Source organism: Triturus cristatus, chromosome 10, assembly GCF_964204655.1.
Source record: "Triturus cristatus chromosome 10, aTriCri1.1, whole genome shotgun sequence".
Taxonomy (NCBI): Eukaryota; Metazoa; Chordata; class Amphibia; order Caudata; family Salamandridae; genus Triturus; species Triturus cristatus.
In genome coordinates, this window is record NC_140593.1 from 968,385,781 (window position 1) to 968,409,460 (window position 23,680).

Below are 23,680 nucleotides of genomic sequence, written 5' to 3' on the forward strand. Positions count from 1 at the left end.
TAGAAATGAAAACAATTCTGGCTCCTCAAATTCCACTCCATCTCTACTCCTGAATCTTCGACTTTTTCCCAGTATGTTTCCCACCTTTACTAACACTCGCGCTTCCCAGTGGGTAATTCCATATTTACTGCTTGTTCTCAACTTCTTTTCCCCAAAACACACTAGTTCCCGATGCTCCGTTTTGCATCACCATCGTGTGGTCAATTTAATACGTGTCATATTTTTTTAAAAAGGCTTCCCCTCTGAATGCGTAGAAAAATGCAGAGAGATTCTATCTTTCCTAAAATTACCTAAAGCGTGGAAATAGAAACATGTTGCCATAATTATATCCTTTCTGTCTATCATTGTTCATCTACAAACAAAAAAGCAGAAGAAGGAAAAGCCACTTTTTGTTTTTGAAAATGGAGCTTTAATTATGCTCTGTAACCTGCATTTCTGTCTGGCTGCTAGCTTTGATAGCTGGCACTGTGGTGAGAGAACTCAACTGTAATACTTTATTATAGTTAAGTAACTATCACCCTTATGCATCAAGCCAAAATCCAGTCGGTAAAATACCGATTCCTTATTAGCTCCCGGTATTAAGTAAAAAATACCCAATCCCAATGCATCAACCCAAAAGCAGAAATCGGTATTTAAGGAATCCTTAAATAGCGATTCTTTAAATAGGGATTCCTTAAATACCGATTCCTTAAATAGCGATTGCATTTAAGGAATCCCAAAGTGAGATTCCTTAAATGCAATGCATCAAAGTTAAAAAATTAGCGATTTCGCTAATAAGGGGAGCAAATTACCATGAAGATGAACTGCATGGTAATTTGCAAAAACTTTGAAAAATGCACTTTTGTGCATTTTTCAAAGTGTCATGTTGCGCACACACATGCCCTTAGAGCATGTGTGTGTGCAACATATGTGCACATATCATTTTCAGGGGTGCAACAGGGTGTCCTTTTGACACCCTGGCACCCTTGAAAGTGCTCCAGCTATTAGCGATTCGGTAATACCGAATCGCTAATACAGAATGGCTTTACATTCATTCCTATGGGCCTCCAAGCCCATAGGAATGAATGGGTAGGTATTCCTTATTACCGATTCGGTATTACCGATTCGGTAATAAGGAATGTTAAGGAATCGCTATTTGAATAGCGATTCCTACATGCATAGCCTTTTGCTATTCCTTATTAGCGATTCCTTATTTTTCGCTAATAAGGAATCGCAAATGCTAATGTTGATGCATATGCCCCAATGTCATTTCTTTATTACAGGTGACTAGATGTGTCATAAGTCGGTTGTAATACAAATAATCAGAGACAGGCATTTATACAGGGATTGCAGGCTCTCATGTATTTTAATGCAATTGGTTCCCAAAGTTTTACCAGGCAAAAAGCGGGAATACGTCCAAATAATTAGCGGTCTGATAACAATGGAGACTAAAACAAGTTTTTAGTAACTCTGCAACTTTTTCTGGTGATCGAAAGATTGAGTAGCTTGATCTTGATGATTTCACAACTGTGTGATTACAATACCGAGCAGCGATGTAATTACCAAAGATGCACTGATTCCTGAGCTGTTTATGGGTATAGGACAGGTCCTCACTGGGACATGATCATGAAGCTACAGTCTTTCAAGTCAATGACAACAACTTTCATACTGTGCATCCAAACATCAGTGTGTTGTAGAGTTGTAAACATTGGTCCACTTTCTGGGATCCTTCAACTTTCTATAATCTAGGGACATTGAGGTAGCTTTTAGAAGTACATGACATAATGGATTTCTTAGCAATGATGTGGTTTTCCAGTAGTGTGAGGAAAGTCACTTCCACAGAAACTCATGGAAGAAAATGGTTTGATGTATATATAGCTCACCCATATCCACCTCTACAGTAATACCATAAAACTGACAATTCCTCCGCATCAGTCGTTTAATCCACACTACCTTTGTTCACTGATGTCTGTCTTAATTGTTTTATTGTTATTGGGTTTCTACTAATCACTTCTCTTGATAAACATTTCAATGCATTAACCACTCTTTTACGTTAAGATTCACTTGTCTCAGGAAATACTTTTCCCAAATTGAACATTGTGGAGGAAACTGTCATGACAGAATCAAACTTAATTTGGTATACAGAGTTTGGAAACATAAATAAGTTGTTTTAGAAGGACGTTGTAATAATCACAATTGAGGAGAGAGAAACATCAAAGCCTAGTGCCCAGAGTCAGAGGTCCACTGACTCCACACCCAGCCACCTAGAACCACACACTCCTTTTTGCTTGAATAGCTCACTGTGGCAATGTTCTCTCTGAGGATCTGAATAGCTTTTCCACCCACGGAAGGGCAGAAGGCTACTAGGACCATCTCGGCAACCATCAGTTTCAGCAAGTCAGTATGGTGCTGTTTCTTTGCTGAAGACCAAGCTCTGCTGATTAATTTGTCATCCAGACTGCATCTTCAGCCCTACAGCATAAATTAATGATACTAAACATAACGGATGGCTGGGTATCAATTGCGCAGAGTTGTGAGTTATTTAAAAATCAAAATATTAGTAGCTCCAAGGATATGGTATCGGCCACCCACCATATACTAGAAGGTATAGAAATTCTACACTGTTTAGACAAGAAAAAATAAATATATCCTGAGCATATTTCACAATCAATCAAAGTTCTTAGTAAATCAACACAGAGAGGTCTTCTTAATCTTCTTTTATGTCTTTAAAACTTCTACAAGAACAGTCCTAGCCGCCAACACGTGTCTCGTCTTTTTGTGATGTGAATCACAGACTTCCTCAGGGCTAATATTACACAGTGTTCCAAGTTGACCAGCAAAGTTCCAATTAAATAGCAGCTTTAGTGAATGTATAAAAATGTCCAAATTCTGAAAGACGCCGAATTTCATACCCCATTACTCACGACGCTGTTTCTCATGAGAATAACTGGAGAGACTATATATCTTGTCTTGTGGAACAGGACCACAATTAACCCTTGGTTATTTGTTCTTTCTTTTTTCGTTTTTTTTTTCGTTCTTCGTTTTTCAGAATTTGGAAATCTTTATACATTTACTATAGCTGCTATTTAATTGGAACTTTGCTGGTCAACTTGGAACACTGTGTAATATTAGCCCTGAGGAAGTCTGTGATTCACATCACAAAAAGACGAAACACGTGTTGGCGGCTAGGACTGTTCTTGGAGAAGTTTTAAAGAAATTAAAGAAGATTAAGAAGACCTCTCGGTGTTGATTTACTAAGAACTTTGATTGATTGTGAAATATGCTCAGGATATATTTCTTTTTCTAGCATAAATTAATGGAACGGGGTTGCCTTTCCAAGATCTTCAGGCTGGGGCACTAAACTGAAAAACAAAGGTACTAACTGCCCCCACAACCATGAATCAATGATTAGTGAAACAATGTGTAGTCTCCATTGTTACATCAGAAGATACTTATTTTATCCATGTTTTGCATATTTTTGACTGCTATACATTACCAGTCACCATTCATATCAACATCAGCAGATATTAATACAATAAGAGAAAAGCAATACTCAATATGTGAATAAACATACGATTTATGGTGCATTGAAAGTTGTCCCTTCCTTTCTTTTTCTTTGTCTTCCTTCCTTTGCTACTTTCTTTCTTGCTATCATCAGTCATTTCATCTTTCCTTTATTTCTTTCCTTTCTTTAGAAATTTCTACCTTACTAGAGAAATCTATTCATTCATTCTGTAGGGGTAACTGTGGAGATATGTTTACTTGTAGAAAGCTATGAAGTCTGGGTGTACCATGCAAATTGGATGATGGCTAAGAATGCTAGTTAAGGGTGTAATGTATAAGCTGAAAAATAACTTTTTGATTTGCTTGTTTGTGGACATCAACCTCATTTCATGACAATTAGACAGACAGCGAATTAGCCCTAGCTCTAAAAATGAGAACAGTGTCATCCTTTGCACTGCATGGAAATGAGATCACAAGCCAAAATGAGACATTCACATCTCATAAACAAGAGCAAATGGACAAAATCAATGCTTGGGAACCCCACGGGTAAGCCTTTTGTGATACAGCTCTTGTGACATCAGTGCTGTATGCTCAAGGAGAGTAATCGGGGTCCACCAATTACTCGCCTGTGTATATTTCACAAATTCCAAAAATAGGCAGTAGCTCTTGATGGTTTCAACGATAAGAAGTAGCTCTCACTACAGGACAGGTTGGAGACCTCTTGCATCGACATTCTCTTTTGGGGGTAGGCTGAGACTGTTCTGCATATGATTGGTCTTAGATAAGCTGAAAAAATACCTATCATTTATTGAAATGTACCAGTGGTTCAGACTAATTCAAGTATTTAAAAAGGAGCCCTTCAAATGTGAAGCAAACGACAAAATAAATTGAGGCAGTGGCTTACCGAAAGGACTAGGGTTATTGATCCGCAGGCAGCGGGATACGGTGTCCCCTCCAGAGACATGCGTGCCAAACCTGAAGAGGAGAAAAGACGATAATTTAGAGTGGAATATTTAATCCAATTTATAAAAATCATGTTTGTTTTTTCTGCACAATGACGCGAAGATCACATCCTGAAGGTAAACAACACACTCATTCTGATTGGACAGGTAAACGCCATTCAGGCGTAAAATCCTGTTTGTGCTCAAATCAGGATTACAATTTATGCAAAATTAACAAACAGACACAGCACTTTGTGCGGAAAAACACAATACTCCAAGTTTTATAGCCCAGAATGGAGACATTATCCCACATTCCAACTTGTTGAACTCAGGGTGGTGGAAATGGTACAAAAATGGTACTGTCACTGTTCTAGGGAAGGTGGCGTTCATAGGGTCTGCAAAGCTGTTGGCATTTCAAGGCTTAGTCGTATCTCATTGGTTGCCAGCAACAATCTTTGCATTCAGCATGGGAAATTATGATGGCTTTAGGTTGAGCGATGGGAGGTAGTAGGTCATGTCTCAGCACGTGCTTTAGTTGCACTTCTCCAGGCTTAAATAATCATGGGTGCGCTAAGAAGCAGTATGGAACAAGGAGGAAAGGCAGAGGAGGCGTGTGGTCTGGAAGAGTCTATGTCTACAGCCATGTCTCTCTTCTGGGATACCTTCTGCCACTACGTAGGTAGGTAGCCATCAACTTTAATTGTGTATGCGGCACTGTCCTATTGTGGGCAGGTACTCCAATATCATTCCTGCCCGTGGACATTTTGTCCAGCACTATCATTGAAACCATGGTGATCCTGGACAAAAAAACTTTCAAATGCCCCCTCAGATGCTGGGGGACCACACCAGGCACAACATGGACATTACTTATGGAAATCCGGGAGAAGGACCTTCGCTTTGGACTCCATGTCCAGATATAAAATACGTGACATACCTTTCACCATGGCATGAAGGGATTTTTCCCCTGATGCAGCTTCTGAAGTGCATGCAAGAGACATTTTTAGAGGAAAATGCCTGCCTGTAGAGAGGACAACTGTAGGTTTGCAGATGACCTGTGTAGTAGAGTGCAGAGGGGTTTGGATGAATGATCAAGCAGTCTGAGTGGGCAAATGGAAGTAGGTGCGCGTAAGCCAAAGCGTCCAATACGCAGGAGTAGGTAATGGGATAATTTGTATGAAGAAATGGAGTGTTGGTAATTGCACCGTCCCTGGCAAGGGGAGCAGAAGCCATAATGCATCATCCAGCCTCTGCGGGTGTGAAAGAATAAGAAGTGCTGGCTAATAAATCCCACCTTTTCAAAGGAGGAGTTACACAGGTAAATTGTAGTCATGGCTGCACAGGGCAATTCCTTGTGCGGAGAGCCATGGCACCTACATTTCCCCTGAATCAAGGTGATGTTAAAGCAGCTTTTGTAATCCACTGGAAGATAATTCAGACTACCCAAAGTAAGGCGTGTTTGTGGCAGTTCAGGAAAGCAGTGAGCATGCCAATGACTTTGGACTTGCATGTGCCCGAGGGTAAAAACAGGATCTCAGTGAATCAAACATGTGGTTTATTTTAATGACAGCCAAGAGTGATGTGCTACAATGTTTGGAATAAGATATGTTGGAGCTCATTGGTGGACCAGCTTCGAATATGAGTAGAAGCTGGAAAAAGAGAACTTTGGGCAATACAACAGGAAAGATATTCCCTGATCGGCAGATGTCAGTCTGAGTTAGGGCAATTGTGAGGTGTGGGCCAGGATAAAGTATGAACTATGAAGATGGATGGGATAATAGAGTGGGATTACAAAAAAATTGGCAGCTTGCCAGAGGGAGGTCTTGGTGAAGGACCTAAGTTTGGACCAGTCCGAATGCTGTGATGTGCACTCAAATAGGGATAGGGCAGGAGGTCTTGCCAATGTACAGGCAAATGGTGAAACAGCCTATTTGATAACAGGGAAGCTTTTGACCTTCATTTGTGTCAATTCCTCTCAATTCATGGGGAGGCTTCATATTTCAAATGTATTATAATAATAATAACAATAAAAACTGGTTTGAAGAGGTGGGCAAAGCAGTATTCAATGGTGTGTGAAGAATTCAATATGGGAGATCTGAGGCGACACACAAATGCGGTACGGCCATATTAAGTGGTTGCACCTACCCTGGAACGACGAGTTGCGAAATGGACTTCAGGAAGCAACGTAGGTGGGGAGACAGAAACAACTGCTTTGAGAGGCTTTTTCTGGGCTAGCACTTAAAAACCCAAACAAAGGAAAGTTTGGTTTAATTCTGTATGAACTGTGTTCATTTTGTTGAGAAGTAGAGATGTAGGAATAGAATAGCACTGGTTCAGTCAGCAGACAGGTTCGCCAAAGGAGCGGTAGATCCAAGTAAGGAGCAGCTCCGATACTTCAGGAGGTGCCACCGGCTACATGAGCGGTCAGGCTTGCAGGAGAACAGGGGATGCCAAGATAATAAAACTAGTTGGTAATCAGAACTGACCCCGTAATTGGTCAGGCTTGGAAGCAGCCCAGCAGGTTCAAAGGAACAAATGCCCAAAACATCAGTAGAAAGTAAAACAGCAGATTGGGCTGGCTGAGGACCAGGAGATTTAGAGAAAGAAGAACGTTTTAATACTGTAGCTATAAGGCTGGGTGGAGGTGTTATGGGTGGTGGAGGTCACAGAGAGGATGTTATATTGGTTCATTTCTTACAGGTTTGTGCTAGTGTGTTAGGCGATGGGACTGACCATCTCCTGCCTCGACAATAAAACAAGGTTTGATCAAAAGAAAGTTTGTGTGTAGCTCTCCACTGTATCTCAATATCCTGCAGAAAACACTCAAACAGTCTAACTTCATTAGAACTTTCGTTAACTTGTATTTATTACAGAGTTCAAATCATTAGACACCACCATGTCAGTTTTTTGTACTCCTCAGTAGTCTGTTGCACCGAGATTTACAGACAATATTTAAATATAGCGAGCATGCTTGGTACACAAACCTGATCATAGGTCCCTTTGTGGGACTTTTTGGCTGAGGCCCTGTCATTTGGAAATAGAGCGGACAGCCTGTCACTGACATCCTCATGGGGATAATTGTGGGTGTTAGATCTCCAACCTATAAAAAAAAAATAAAAAAAAAATCATCTCCTACAAAGATATACTGTTTTAATTTAAAACTGATGCACAATAAATCCCAAAGCCCACCTACACACTGAAGAGCCCTTTACATCCTTTTATAAAGGGGTTCACAACAGAATCAAGGCACACGCAGAAGTGTTGAGATCAACATCTTCGCCAAAAGACATCCAGTTTTCACCTTCACTTATGCCGGGAAAAGGTTCTAGAAAATGCCATAATCTAAAGTCTCAAAATTATTTCACAATCACAGACAAGTAACTACTAACAAGGTTCATAAAACATACATTTACTTGTATACTTACAAGCGAGCCATTGACATTGAAAAAGAATTCCATTCAATTTAGAAAGGATCACAGCTCATTGATGTTCTTTCCTTCATGTTTAGTAATGAGCCCCGACAGATGCCACTTTTAAGTATAAATGACTGGGAAGAAAATGGCGTATGAGCAACAAAACAGCTGTGGCTGGTACTATCTGAGGAGAAATAGTTATGCACTGGTCCCCTGAAGGCAGACTGTGGTCAGGCGAATCCAATCCTTATCACAATTTACACAGGGAGAATTTGTACTTTGGCACTGATCTGCAATGGCAAAGCACCTAGAGAACCTAAACCAGTAAAAATGAAGTCCAGCACATAACCAAAAATATAGGAGACAGAGGCAAAAAAATAAGGGGAAACCACGCCAAGGATGCCAGGTCTAACACAGTCTTATTGAAGACAGTCAAGGACATTGCTGAATGCAGCAGACAGACATCAAATGAGGTCCGGCAGTTACTAAGTCTGGGTCTAGAGTGTCAGTATTTTTTCAGCTGGAGGATACAGGTGTGACTGAGCCCTGATGGGAAACTAGGAGCCGAGCAGTTGATGAGAAAATTTTACATTTCAAAACACCAGCCACCTAAACCAAGGAAGGAGGGAGAAATAACTGATGAGCAGGTTATGTTGTGAGATGTCGCTAATCAGACATTACATTTGGGGTTGAGTTGGTCTTTGGCTATATTGACGGTCATAGCTGCCCAGAAAGCCAGGTGTCTGGTCTGACTATGAACTGCAGCCCATAAACCAGACAATGATGGATTATATTCTGGTGTCAGGAAATGTATTTAGTAACATAGAAGAAGTTAGGGTTCATTGCATGGGTTTTTATGACCACAACCCGTTTTCTCTGAGGCTGTGGTGGACCCTCCTGCATTAAAGGGTTAATTGCAAGTTCAATACCATAGGCGTAAAACCAAGTGACCAAAGGTGAAGACTAAAATGGTCAAAAGTAGCCCCAGTGGCCTTCCATGCACACTCCAGAGTCTATGCCCTGGAACAACTCAATGTCGGAGGGATTCAACTAACCCTTCAGAGGTCCTAGAGGCCATTCGGTGACCTACACTTGTTGGAACCCTCCAAGAAACAGAGCTGGTTTGATAAAAATTGTACCAGGGTGCATAGATCACTTCAACAGGCACTGAGAAATAATCCTAGGGATAAATACCTGATCGCTAGCTGTAGGAGGGACTATAAAGCCCAGATCTTTAGGAGGAAAAAAGAGATTAAGGATGAAGCCTGGCAGGACCTACTTTCAGCTTCCTCACAAAATAAAAGCGCCAAATTCTGCAAAGTTGTTAATCGCTCTTTTTTAACTAATTAAGATCAGGGGTGGATTTCTACTCATAATCCACCGGAGACATGGGTGAATCACTTTGAAGCAATATATAATATAGATTTCAATACTTTGCCAAGGGGTGTCTCCACCTTGTTTGTGGGCCGGTAGGAGGTAAAAATGGCATTCTGGCCCTGTGTAGTAATAGGGATGCAGGCCCAGATGGGATCCCAGCTGAACTCTTTTTGGGTGAACCAGAATTTTGGACCCCAATCTTGGCTAAATGTATGAATGCGGAGGTGGTGGATGGCTGACCCAAGCCCTGATCAGCCTCAGTCATTGCCCCTATCTTCAGCCAAAGAGATAGGTCCAGTTCCCATTGTTATCGCCTCATCTCCTTAATAGATGCAGTAGTCAAATTAGTGAGGAGGGTGGTTCTCAATAGACTTTTGACTTGTGTGAAGGTAAATGTAATCCTCTTCGACTTGCAGTTTCGTTTTAGACCAGGTCTCAGCACTGATCGATGTCTGAACCTACACTTGATTGTAAGTGAACACAAGGTCTATGGGGTGAATTGTAACATTGTGTATTTTCTACGAGACCTGCTCCATGATATGTCTTCAATGGTGCGTTTCAATAGTGATGGCTCTTGTATACAGTCTTTTAAAGTAAGTCGGGATAAGTGTCAGGATTGCTTACTGGCCACATTCCTTTTTATGTTATATATTAATATGTTGGAACACTCTCTACTATTGATGAACATCGACTTTCCACATGTGTGGTCACATTTCATACCCACTCGATTGTACGCTGACTATGCAGTCCTGTTGTCTAGGTCTGCTGTGGGACTTTAGCATTTAATAAATTCATTTGTTGCTTTCCTGGCAGATTTAGACTTGTCAACCAATCTTAGCAAATAATAAATTATGACAATGGGCCCTCGGTCCATGAAATCCAGGCAGTTTTCTACTACTGATCAAGTTTTTCGAGAGGGTTCCCTCTTTCCCGTACATAGGGGTTACCTTTGACTATGCCAATACTTGGTCTCCCCTTTTGATGAATAAGGGAATCACCCTGATGAGGATAACTGGAGCTATTTTCGTGTCTGCCTCTAGATTGGGTAAAAAATCTCCAGGGGTCATGTTAAAATTGTATCCGGCTAAATGATTTTCAGTTGCCATGGAGGGGATGTGTGGGGATATACGGGAGTTGGGTCACTTCAAGCTATTGAAGACAAATTTTACAGAAGATTGCTGGGCGTTCCACATAGTACACCCTCCTATATTGTCCACCAAGAATTGTGTCTACCCTATTTGAACCACATCATTGGTCTACATCCTCTCATGAGGTGGATCACCATTGTGATGTGATATCTATTGGTCAATATGTAGTACCTTGATACAGGCTATGGTGATGATTTGAGGGAGGTTTATATGGACCCCCTGTTTTCAGGGCAAGGTCAGTCCTGCTGTTTAAAATAAGCCTCTCAGAAAGTTTATAAATGCTGCTTTCTGACTAGGTGTAAAATGTGTTCTCTGAACGAATGAGTATATTGTTAAGTATATCACCAGGATATAGACACCAATCAAATTCGCATGATCAAGGGTTAACTGTTTTTTATTCTTTTTATTCTTTTAGTTTTTATGACTATGTACAGATTCGTGTTTTTGTTTGGGAGATATCGTCTCTTGTGGAAGGTGGCGGTCCAATAAACATATCCACCAAAATGCGTCGATGCTTACTGAAAAAGGCATTTCTTAGACTATGGGGGCATTTGCTGTAATCAAAAACTAAATGTGTGGACAAATGATCTTGGTCTGATATTGTCTTTTATGACTAGAAGGATTATTTCTTGCTTGTTCTCCCGATATTGCACTGATTTGTCAATTTTGTCAACATTTCTCTTCTATATTGTCATGTATGATGTTTTTAAATTTTGATACAAATTATTTTTAATGTTTGATGAAAATATTTTCTATGTGTGATCATATATTTGGTTATTTTTAAATAAAATATCTGTACCTTAAATGTTGAAGGACTTGGCCCTTTGATGGTGGTGGTGTTGTATTTAGGTGATATGTTTGTATGATTGTTTGCATGAGTCATGGGGTTCTAAGTTACCCAAAGGATACTACTTTTTTGACTGGCATCATCATGTGGACCAGACCAGAATGTAAGTTTAATAGGCTGGTACTGAAGGATTGTCTCTCACTAGACAGATGGCATCTGATCATATGGCTGAGGTATGTGAGCTAATGTTGCTCTCTACTAGGGAAAAGGGAGCTTTATGAAAACCCAGAGATACCTGAGAGCTGCCAAATCTATGTTTATAGCCTGCGTTGAATAACCAGGTTTTTATGTATTTCCTGAATGAAAGCAAAGATGGGCTATTTTTGATTGCCATTGGAAGCATATTCCACGCCTTAGCTGTGTGCAACAGAAAGCTTCTTCCCCCCCACCTGACCTGTTTGTATTTTGGTACCTGGATAAGTTTTGATTGGCTGGGTCTCAAGGTTCTGGATGGCTCATACAGTTTTAGGCGGGTTTTCAAAAACTGCAAACCCATCCCATGCAGGGCTTTGTAGGCCAGACACAATGACTTAAACTTTATTCTTTTTTCTATTGGAAGCCAGTGGAGGGATCTTAATCTGTGTGTAATCGGCTCAGACCTGGGAATATCCAGCACCAGCCTGGCTGTTGCGTTTTGCAGTCGCTGCAGTTTAGCCAGATGCTGGACCTGTATCCCTGCATACAGAGCATTTCCATAGTCCAGCCTTGATAAGGCCAGGGTTGTTACAACTGTTTTACAGGAATCATGGAGAATGAACAGCATGAGTTTCCTTATCATTTTCAGGATGTACCAGATGTTGGATGCTAATTTGTTTGACTGGGCATCGTAGGACAGTTTGTTGTCCAGAAGGACTCCCAGATTTTTTACCTTGTTGACTGGGGATGGGCAATTGCCTAAACTATCTGACCACCAATCCCGGGACCAGATTTTCATGTCTGTCCCCAATAGCATGACTTCGCTTTTATCTCCATTTAGCTTTAGGCAATTGCTTTGCGTCCATTGATTAATCTGTTCCATGCATATTTTAAACCTGACTGCAGTCACTTTGGCGTTGTTTGCGATTGACACCACGGTTTGGGTGTCGTCAGCATAAGAGACTGGTAGGAAGCCACAGTTCCTTATTATTGCCGCGAGCGGTGCCACGTACAAGTTGAATAGAGTGGGACTTAACGAGGACCCCTGGGGTACACCACACAGCGAGTTAAATGGTTTTGATTTAGCCTCTCCCAGCTCCACTGTAAACGTTCTGTTAGACAAATAAGAGGCTAACAGTGTTCGGGCTGACACATGGACTCCTGCTTCTGTTAGTTGGGTCAGGAGTGTATCATGGTTTACCGTGTCAAAGGCCGCCGAGAGATCCAAAAGGATCAAGGCGGCCTTTCCTCCGGCATCCAGTACGCTCCTGAGTTCCTCAGTTGCCATGAGCAGGGCTGTCTCCGTTCCATGTCCCTCTCGGAAACCAAATTGTGAGTGGTCTAGGGCGTTTGTCTCCTAGAGAAATTGAGACAACTGTATATTCAGTAATTTTTCCAGAACTTTAGCAGTGAACGGGATTCTCGCAATGGGTCTGTAATTGCAGGGTTTCTGTGGGTCTAAGTTTGGTTTCTTTAGCAATGGCAGCACTGAAGCTGTTTTCCATGCCTCTGGGAAGTGGCCAGAACTGATTATCTCTGTAAATAGCAGACCTAATTGCTCACTCAATAGTTCAGGGAATAAGTGCATCACTTTCGGTGGACAAGGGTCCGTTAGGCCCCCGGATTTAGTTAACCTGACTACCTGAAGAATCTGCTCTACTGATGGTGGTAGAAAGTGAAATAGGGAGTTCTCATTGGGTGGAGGTGTTTCCTCAATAGGTTCTATGATGGACCGTGTGGGCATAGGTTTGGCTGTCATCTTAAATGATTCATATACTGCGATAACTTTATCCACAAAAAATTGGCCCAAGTTATTGCAAAATTCAGAGCTTAATACTATCTGTTTGGTGCTATCTATTTTCGTTGGTTTTTTTACTGTGGAGAAGAGTTCTTTGCTAGAATTCTGTGCCTCATTTATTTTTTGAGTGAAGTATTTACTTTTTTCTTCTAGTATTAATTTTTTGTAAATGACCAGGGAGGTTTTATAATCGTCTTTCAACCGATGATCATAGTTGATCCTCAATCTCTTTTCTAGCTTTCTGCAGTTTTGCTTTTGCGCCTTTAGTGAGTCCGTATACCATGGTTGGGAAGGGGTTTTTCTCCTAGAGGTATCTTTTTTTTGAGGGACTGCTACTTTAATGGCTGAATTTATCCAGCTCGAAATTTGATTTGTGGCTACATTACTGTTGTGCTCTAATTCAGGAATTGACAGTGCGAGATGCTCTTTTAATATGTGGGAGTCAGTCTTTGACCAGTTGAAGTACGTGGCGCGCCTAGGAGGCGGTGCAGTTATAGCTGACTCCTTTTCCACATTTATAGCAAATGTTATTGCCTTGTGGTCTGACCGGGGCACCGGTAGGATTTCAATTATCTTAAGGTCATTGTTGGAAGTAAAGATCCCATTGAGCGTGTGCCCTGCCTCGTGCGTGTTATGCTTGACAATCTGTTCCATGGCTAGATTGGACAATGCATCTATCAATGTCACTGTGTTTGTATCAGAGCACTTTTCTAGGTGCAAGTTGAAATTGCCCAGAACAGTAAAATCTGAGGTCTTCACGCTAGATTCCAGAAAAGGGCTCAGTAATTGTAACAGTGGTGTTTTAGCCCTAGGCGGTCTGTAAATCAGGAGGCCTTTAAACGTATAGTTGTTGGTAATGTTTATCTGGAAGAGTAGGGTCTCATAATCTGGGTTACTGCCCTGTTCTGAGCCCTTAGCCCTCAGTTCATTTCTGTAAATGATAGCAAGGCCCCCCCCCCACGTTTCCCATTTCTGTCCGCCCTGATTATTGAGTATCCTTCCAGAATTGCTAATGCAAGATCAATAGAGGAGGCGTCGTCAGCCCAAGTCTCGGTAATGAAAATGAGGTCGAGGTCTTGGGTTTCTATTAGTTCTGCCATTTCTGAGTTGTGTTTTGACTAGTGACCGAGAGTTAATTAACCCAGCCTTGATAGTCTTGTTATTTGACCTGTCCTGGTGGGTCTGAACAGCATTCATCCTTCTGCTCTGTGTGAAACTGAAGGATAGCTGGCATGCTGGGCAAAGTTTAACTTCGTTCTGCATCATCAACGTGGGACAGGAGGATATGGGCCTGAGAGCAAGCAGCTCATGTCTGCAGTAGCTTATCCTCTCTGGGCCTGTCTCAATTCGTGTAGGGGGTATGGCCCTGGGCCCGGTCCGGGCACAGTCGGGCTTGTCTTTGGCGCGCCTCCGGTGCGCCCGCTGCGCGCGCCCGCCACGCACCCGTCCTGACATTGGATTAAATGTGTAAGCAGCGGCGAACGACTAGACTGCTCTGCGCGCCGGAAATGCCCCCAGCCCGGAAGTAAGTCACTCTGTCCCCCTCTGCACCCTCCGTTCAATCGGCACTTGCCGTGACGGACCGGGGTGGCTGGGGCAGAGCTACGACCAGCTTACGGGAGAGTCTGGATGTGCAAATAAGCAAGTAAGTGCAAATAGGCAGTAGGTGACAAAGTGATAGAGTAACCTTTTTTTAAAACGCATAAAAATACTTAAAACTGGCAGTGAAAACGCCGTGCTTAAGAGCATAGATTAAATGCAGCCTTCTCGACTTGGCTGGGCTGCGTGGTCTCTAACATCATTGGTTCTTATTGACCCATTTTAGACTTAACATGTTCGATCATTTTCTATGGCATCAGTCTTTCTGACCCAAATAGACAACCTGGCTCTTGTGAATGTGATAGTTCTTCCCCTCAAGATACTATACACTTTATCCTGTTTTGTAGATTTAAAAAAACCCAGACAGGATTGTTTGGTTCCCCTTAGTAAGAAGGATGAGTTTTACACATGTGCACCCTGCCTCGATGTAGTAGCAATTATTACCATATATTTATGTTTGTTTCAGCGTGGCAAGTTTTTTTAGCAGCCACTCTTAAATTGAGGAAATCATTGACCTGAATATGCATGAATACAATTTTCTCAACTTTTTATCTTTCTTCTTTTATCCGCGATGTATTTGCCATGAATTTTGAAACGATTTTTTATGTATTCAGCAGCTTTGTCTGTTTTATATACTTTTATGGTTATGATTTTATTAACCGAATAAAGTTTAATTCAATTGAACATTTATTTCATATAAAGAAATTGTAGCAGTGATTCGAGCGAGCAGCGGTTCAAACTGGTGAATGCTTTTTAGCCTACGATGGAAAAACCTGGAGACCCTTCTATGATTGGCAGAACTTCAACAGTCCTAAAACAAGTCGACAGGCTGTACATTATATGCTGAGTGTGGGTAGCTATACTACTTGTTATCATTAAACATAAGGAACATTATTTATGCAGATTCTGAGGAAATAGTCTTGAAAGCATGCAAATCTATTCAAAAGCTAGTGCTTGAGAACAAACAGTTGCAGTTTCAACCCTGCTACAGAGAATTTCTTCAGGAGGATCACTGAGGCCTGTAATTTCTGAATAAATAGTTTGAAAACTCTAATTTTGTTTTCAATTTGTTCACATTAAATATAGAATGTGATATTCAATGTGTTTTTTTCCTCATGTATTAATCTTCTTGATGATGTTAATATGTGCTCAGTATATGCACTTATGGTACAAGTAGACAGAATGCCAAAAGTACCTTACAGATGACCTCGTCTTGGTAATCTCCCCACATGCTGTTATAAGCGGTTATTTCAATGATAAGCTGCTGGAGAGGGCCGAGCATCCCCGCCGCAGGCTGAACAGAGAACGCTGCTCCCTTCCCGTCAGATAGCAAAGATGCAGCAAAATCTAAGTAGAAAACAGAAGAAATATTTAAATAAACTATTTCCATTAAAAAGAAAAAGAATTGGATTTTCCAAAAGTCTGTTGAGATCATCTAAAACAATAGTGCTGTCAAGGGACTTTCATCAATGTCAAGGTTTTTCTACTTATAAATGTTTATTCTAATCTAACAGTTTATTTCACCATTGGTTGTTTATCATAGCTAAAGGTATAGCAAATACCCACTAAAATAAATGAGAACGTTTTGGAATCATTCATTTGAAATTATGTTTTATTATTCAAGACTAAATACCATACAATCTCAAATGGACAAAATTGAGATATGCTCACAGAAGATTCCATTAGACATCAGTATATGCATATAAGTACCCTGCCAATTAAAAATACAAAAAATACAATTACACTTAAGTTGATCTACAATTAATCTCATAAAAGGCAGTGAAGAGCAATCTGTATAGACACTTACGAAAATTCAGATCAGGTCAAGCCAAGTATGGCATGTTCAACTACTACTCTAATAATTAAACACACCAGTCATTAAACATGGACCTTGTTCTCCCATTCAGATGTATTACTTCATCAGTATAGAATTCTACTGTCTCATTTTCAGCTACTAACACAACATCAGATAATGTTGATTATAAGATTTTTTCCAAAGCTCTAGTTTTACGATTAGAATCCTATATCCCTAAAATATTTGGACAGAACAATCAGGCGTTGTTAAAGGATGATGCATTTCAGATAACACCCACCTATATTTTTGACATCCTAACAAAATCTGCCCATTTGTCTGAACCACTTGCAGCAATTGCCCTAGATGCAGAGAAAGCGTTTGATCGAATTTACTGGCCTTTTATTTTCCAAACACTCAAATGGTTTGAATTTGGATACAAAATTATATCTCTAATTTCCCTTCTTTATATTCTTCTATATACCCTCGAGCAGCCATTTTTGCAAATGGCCTCACCTCTTCATATTTCACTTTAGGCAGAGGTGTTTGCCAGGGATGTCCTCTTTCACCTTTCCTTTTAATTCGCCATTAGAACATTTATGATCTAAAATACGTAAAAATCAAGACATTCATGGATTTACTTTTAACAGTCATCAGATTAAACTAGCAGCATATGCTGATGATGTTTTATTTCTTTCGCAGCCTCAATGCTCAATCCCAACTTTTTTATGCAAAGTTGCCTCATACATGTTGGTATCTGGTTATAAGCTGAACAATGATAAATATGAAATATTTCCCTAGACTAAATATAGCTCTAAAAATGATTTTTGTTTTGCATCCAACTTTATGTGGAGTCCTCAATATATAAAATACTTTGGTTTATGGTTCACTCAATCAATAAAAACTTCAATCTCCTTGAACATATAATGTATTCATAAGTTAGCTACATTGACTAGTAGATGGCACCCCTTATAACTCTCTTGGAATGGGCTGCCGTGACACTATTAAAATGTTTCTAGTTTCCATCATATTATATATAATCTCTAATATACCATTATCTATAGTCCTTAAATCATTTAAAAAGATGAACTCAGTGCTTTTCTCGTTTCTTAGGAGTATTGAAAAACCTTGTATGTCACTTTAGAACGAATGCGCCCAAAATCTGAAGGTGGTGGAAATTTCCCTGATTTTTATAAATATTACAAGGCTTTTTTACCAAGTCAATCTTCCTATTGGATTTCAGATTCTCCAATGGAATGTCCACTATGGGTTGACATTGAAAAATACTGTCTTTCCCCTTTTTCTTTTCAAGAATACTTGTCTTTTACTCAGAACCCACAAACTCTTTCCACTACTATTCTTAAATACTTGTGTAACTTATTAGAACTTGTATTATCCTAAGCTCCCACGGATCTCAGAATCTTTCTTAATTCCACCATTTGGCACTCTAGATCCATATTTATTAATAACAAACCCGTCTACTGGAAATCTTCTCTTTGACCTTCCCTTTTCTTTTCAACTCTTACAACATGCTCTTTACACTGCTTATGCTAAATTTCAATTTCCTCCTCTCTCTTGGGATGGGCTGCTGTGCCACTATTAAAATGTTTCTAGTTCCCATCATATTATATATAATCTCTAATATACCATTATCTATAGCCCTTAAATCATTTAAAAAGATGAATTCAGTGCTTTTCTCGTTTCTTAGGAGTATTGAAAAACCTTGTATGTCACTGTTAAAACGAATGCGCATAAAATCTGAAGGTGGTGGAAATTTCCCAGATTTTTATAAATATTAAAAGGCTTTTTTACTAAGTCAATCTTCCTATTGGATTTCAGATTCTCCAATGGAATGTCCACTATGGGTTGACATTGAAAAATACTTTCTTTTCCCTTTCTCTTTTCAAGAATACTTGTCTTTTACTCAGAACCCACAAACTCTTTCCACTACTATTCTTAAATACGTGCGTAAGTTATTAGAACTTGTATTATCCTAAGCTCCCACAGATCTCAGAATCTTTCTTAATTCCACCATTTGGCACACTAGATCCATATTAATAAATAACAAACCCGTCTACTGGAAATCCTGGAGAAAAAAATGCTTAATTTGGGTCAATTAGCATTTTGATCATAGCACTCCCATACCGTTTTCACAAGCTTGTCTTCTCTTTGACCTTCCCTTTTCTTTTCATCATGAATTTCAACTCTTACAACATGGTCTTTACACTGCTTATGCTAAATTTCAGTCTCCTCCTCTCTCTGTTTCAACCTCTACTAATCGACTGTGCACCCTTCTGCTCACAAATCCCAAGGCAACAACAATTTTCTCTTATCTACATTCCTCCATTACTGGTAGAGATAACTCAAGTGCAGAAATATCTTGGGAACATGACTTAGGAAAGGAGTGGTCTATTCCCTTCTGGGGAAACATTTAGATCAAAATTAGGAAGTGTGCTAGAGCAGCAAACACCACACAAAATTTTTTTGTTTATATATAATAGACTGCTCCTTTCTCCTATGGCCTTGCATAAGATACACCCATGCTGGATATGTACATCAGAACATGCTGATTTAAAACACTTTTCATTGTAGCATTGTTCTTGATTTCTGGAAACAAGATTGGCCAAAATCAATTTTTTACTCCACAGTACCTTTTTCGATTATTAACATCTTCTTAGGCAGTTTATCTAATGATTGGACCGTCCACTTATTCAATATACGAATATTGGACTTACTGTTAGCAGTTGCATTTCAGCAAATCACCAAAAATTGGAAAGACCTAACCAAATTATCTTTCCAAGCATCATGGTATGCAGTTTGCCACAACTATAGATTGGACTCAGCATACGTACACCCTGCATCACTTACTGGGAAACGTTTAATCTTGACGTCTCCTGTTACAAAGTTTTAAATGACAATACAAAGCAATCTTTTTTATGTACACCTGCTCAACAAGAACTTATTCAACCTCCCTGACTTTCACCTTATTGATAATAAAATTGTCTTAATATGCTCATCATTATTATTTTTTTATAAATATTGTATTAAATTCTTCTATGAATACACCAGCCTCTTTGTTAGAACTGGAGGTCTCTAGTTGGCAAAGGTAGGTACCTTTGACCAAATAGGGACCCTTGCTTTTAAGTCAGGGAAAGGGGATTACACTAATGGATTACCCCTGCTCAGTGTTCACCCCCTTGGTAGCTTGGCACGAGCAGACAGGCTTATCTCAGAGGCAGTGTGTTAAGCATCTGTGAACACATACAGTAATACAGTGAAATTACTACAGATGGACACCACACAGGTTTTATAAAAAATAAATATTCTTTATATACACTTAACACAAGACCAAAAACGATAGAAAATCCACTATACTGTACTCAAAATAGACTTAAAGATGGTAGAAGTAACATAGTTCAAGTTGGTGATAAATGCGACACGTTTCTCACAAAAGTACCAGGATGCGTAATGCGAAACAAACAAAAGGTTCACAGGGATGGAGATGCGTCGGTTCCTTGCTTCGGGGGAGACGATGCGTCGCGCCTCAATGCTGGCGCAGAGCAGGGGATGCGTCTTGGTTCTTACCAGAGAGGAGGTGATGCGTTGATTCTCGTACTGCGTTCCGGTGCGATGCGACAAGATGGAGCTTCGATGTGAGGTGACAATCTGGTGCGATGCGATAAGATGGCGCTCTTGATGCAACGACGTGAAGACGATGCATACACACCCAAAGGCCGTGCGGCGAACTCTGTAACTTTGGAGCCGCGACAGGCCGTGCGACACGCTTCTCCGGTGATGCGACAGCGACTTCTGTGGCGGCGACACGCTTCTCTGGTGATGCGTCGGGTAACAGCTTTGACAAAGGCACGCTTCTCTGGTGATGCGGCGGCAACCTCTGCAGCGACGACACGCTTCTCCGGCAATGCGACGACAACTGCGACACGCTTCTTCTCATTCAGACTCGCTTCCAGCTCTCAGCGACACGCAGGATTCTGCAGACAGAATTCCCTGCAAGGAAATTCAGAGGGGAACCGGTGGTGAAGTATTTTGTCCCTGAGACTTCAGCAGGAGGCAAGCACAAGTTCAAGCCTTTGGAGTAATATTCTGCAAGATGATGAAAATTCTTTGAAAGTTTCTTCTCCTCTCCTTGGCACTGAAGACACCACTGTAGGCCAACCCAGCAACACAGCACACTGGCAGGGGGGCAGTCCAACTCCTACAGCTTCCTTGGTTCTTCTCCTTGGCAGAGGCTCGTCTTGTTGTTCCAGAAGTGATCTAAAGTCCTGGGGTCTGGTTCCCAATATTTATACTAGCAAATCCTTTGTCCTCTGAAGGCAGAGGGTCCTGTACCTAGTCCAAACCAGTTCTGGGCGCATTCTGCCAGTGCTCAACTTCTTCCTTCGTCAGTGTGGGCCAGGGCCATCAGACGCACCACAGGGGGTGGAGCCAGCATTGTGAAAGGCAGGCACAGCCCTATTCAGACCCAGCTGCTGCTCCTGCCACCACTCTACATGCAGATAGGTCTATTCAGCCCTGTGCTGACTCACCCTGTCTCCTGGAATCCCCCAGCCTCTGTCACTCACAAAACCAGACACACAATACACAAGCTAGAAGAGGCAGGCTGGATGGTTAGGTAAGAAAATACCTACTTTCTAAAAGTGGTATATTCAAACACAGAATATTAAAACCAACTTTCCTAAAAGATGTATTTTATCATTCTGAGTTCAGGCATACTAAACTCGAATTTCTACCATGTTCCCTGGGTCAGTTAGGATTATAAGGTGTTATAATCAAACTGTCCATTCCGGCCTATGGGGACTAGTAGCCTTGCAATAGTGAAAAACGAAAATGGCTGTAATTCACTATTAGGACAAGCCACGCACACATGGGCATGTCCTACTGTATACTTATAATGCACCCTGCCCTTGGGCCTACCTTCTGGGGTGTCTGATATGAAGAAAAGTGAAGGTTTAGGGACTGGCAAGTGGGTGCACTTTACCAAGTCAGCATGGCAGTACTAGACTGCACACAGGCTCTGCAATGGCAGGCCTGAGACACACTTTACAGGCTGCTTCTGTAGGTGGCACAACCAGTGCTGCAAGTCCACCAGCAGCATTTGATTTACAAGCCCTGGACACACATGGCGCACTGTACTAGGGTCTAACAGGTAAATGAAATGAACCAATCATGGAGTAACTAATCCAATACAATACTTTACAATAGGGAGAGCATATGCACTTTAGCACTGATCAGCAGTGGTAAAGTGCCCAGAGTCATAAAACCAACAAAAACAGGTCAGAGAAAATACAGAAGGAAGGCAAAATGTTCAGGGATGACCCTGCAAAAAGGGCCAAGTCCAACACTCTTCATATCTTCAGCCATGTATACCTGTCTACCTCTTAAATTTTTTTTATTCAGTTTCATAATTTCTAATCTATGTTTACTTGACATTGTATTGCATTATATACTTGTGTTTTAACCTACCTTTAACAAACTTAATCTTTAAAACTTACTCTGTCTAGGTGACTAATATCATTTTCAACTGACACACTGTCTCCATAAACACCTTTACTTTTGCAGCTAAATGTCACATAATGCATGTAGACATATATTTCATGTTTTTAAAATGCAGGCATGGAGCTTGCTGGGCTCCCAGACAGTCGTCTTTCCTGGGAACTCCATCCTTGCTCCCACTGCATCACCTGAGATGGAGGCCTCAAATTAAGATGGGTCCTATCAGGTCTGCTGAGAGCTGGTGAAACCTGAGGTGTGTTGAATGGGCAGGCCCCAAATTTTGAAGGGGTGCTGCCAATCCCATACTCTGCTATTGAATGCAAAGAGGATAACACCTCGAGCCGGCACAGCTGCAGCGCATTGAGGAGCAAAAAAACAAATGTGCCTGTAAACAGACACAGACACTAAAGGGCGGAGACTGCCATACTACTCTGAGACAGTCCTGGGAAGCTCTTGGCTCCAGGTTTTCAGTGGAAATGTAATGAGCTTAAGGAGAAGCACGACAGCAATTTTTGCATCAGCGTGTGCAGGATTTTCCTTGTGTTGTGCTACGAGGTAAGTCTGCTTAGTCTTGACTGATGGAAAATCCCCTGAGCACAATTCTGACTAAAGTGCCAAAAGATGAGAATGCAAATAAGGCAAATGATTTTTGTGACCTTCATAAACAGCTTTATTTCCATGTGAAGATGAATTAATGGACCCTCACTATGCCAGTCTGATCCAAGTTGAGGCACTGATCCTTAGTCTGCTCAAAGATATGGGTGTAACAATTGGCAATACTGACTGTAATGGCACTGTCATTGAGGAACCTTTACGGTGAAAGTCTTCAATATGAAGCTAAGATGGGTGGATTAGAACAGGAAATACCAGAAACAGAGGCTCAAGTGCATGAATAGACAGGTGAACCAGAAGGTTTTGAGTTCTTTCAGAGACGTGCCATATCCACCAATGTTCCACTGGAACATGAAGTGCAGGTACTAGATAATACAGTAAGGGCAATAGGTTTGAGGATTCTGGGTCTTTTCTCAGTGTAGGCAACTGGTCATCTCAAAGAGACTGAGACAGTTCCTACAGAATGTCCTGCAATCTGAGGTCAGTGTAATGATGGAAACCGAAGGGTGCTCCAACTGCCAACATTCGATCCTGAAGGAAAGAAACCAGAAACTGGAACTGTATTGGTGGAGCTGTAGACTCAAAAACAGTGGGAGACTGTTATTTGTGCGGCCTACAAAAACAAAGGTTTATCCTACAGAGGCAGTATTGGTGCTACCGACTTCAGCAGCACACAGAATAGAGAACAGGAATCGAGGCAGCTAAGAAGGACCTGGTGCCGTGAAGCATCTCTCTGGTGATTGCCAAAAATTTGCATACGGCCTCAAAAAACCCTTAGGCAATAAGGATTTTTTGTAGAGTATTAGAGTGAGTTCCCAGGCTGAAGGGACAGGGTGGAATGCTGAAAAAGGATGCTGAAGGTCATTGAGAAGTGGCTGAAAGTTCCAGCCAGTCATCCCCGGCTTGAGATATAACAGTCTTTCCATAAAGTGTGACATGTTTTTTGATGTGCTGTTTCCTCTTGTTTCTCCCATATTCGCTGTACTCGTATTGTGGAGATTACATTCTCAATACAAACGCTTTG

At 41.0% G+C, this 23,680-nt stretch overlaps 1 protein-coding gene across 1 annotated transcript in view; it reads right to left on the minus strand.

The window, feature by feature from the left end:
• DLEC1 (DLEC1 cilia and flagella associated protein) overlaps nucleotides 1-23,680 on the minus strand; it is a 576,582-nt gene that overhangs the window by 108,395 nt on the left and 444,507 nt on the right. Inside the window, exons 27-29 of the mRNA XM_085628869.1 lie at nucleotides 15,934-16,085; nucleotides 7,406-7,521; nucleotides 4,388-4,458 (exon numbers count right to left, since the gene is read on the minus strand). Of these exons, the coding sequence (XP_085484995.1) occupies nucleotides 4,388-4,458; nucleotides 7,406-7,521; nucleotides 15,934-16,085 (339 nt within the window). The remainder of the gene's footprint in view (nucleotides 1-4,387; nucleotides 4,459-7,405; nucleotides 7,522-15,933; nucleotides 16,086-23,680) is intronic.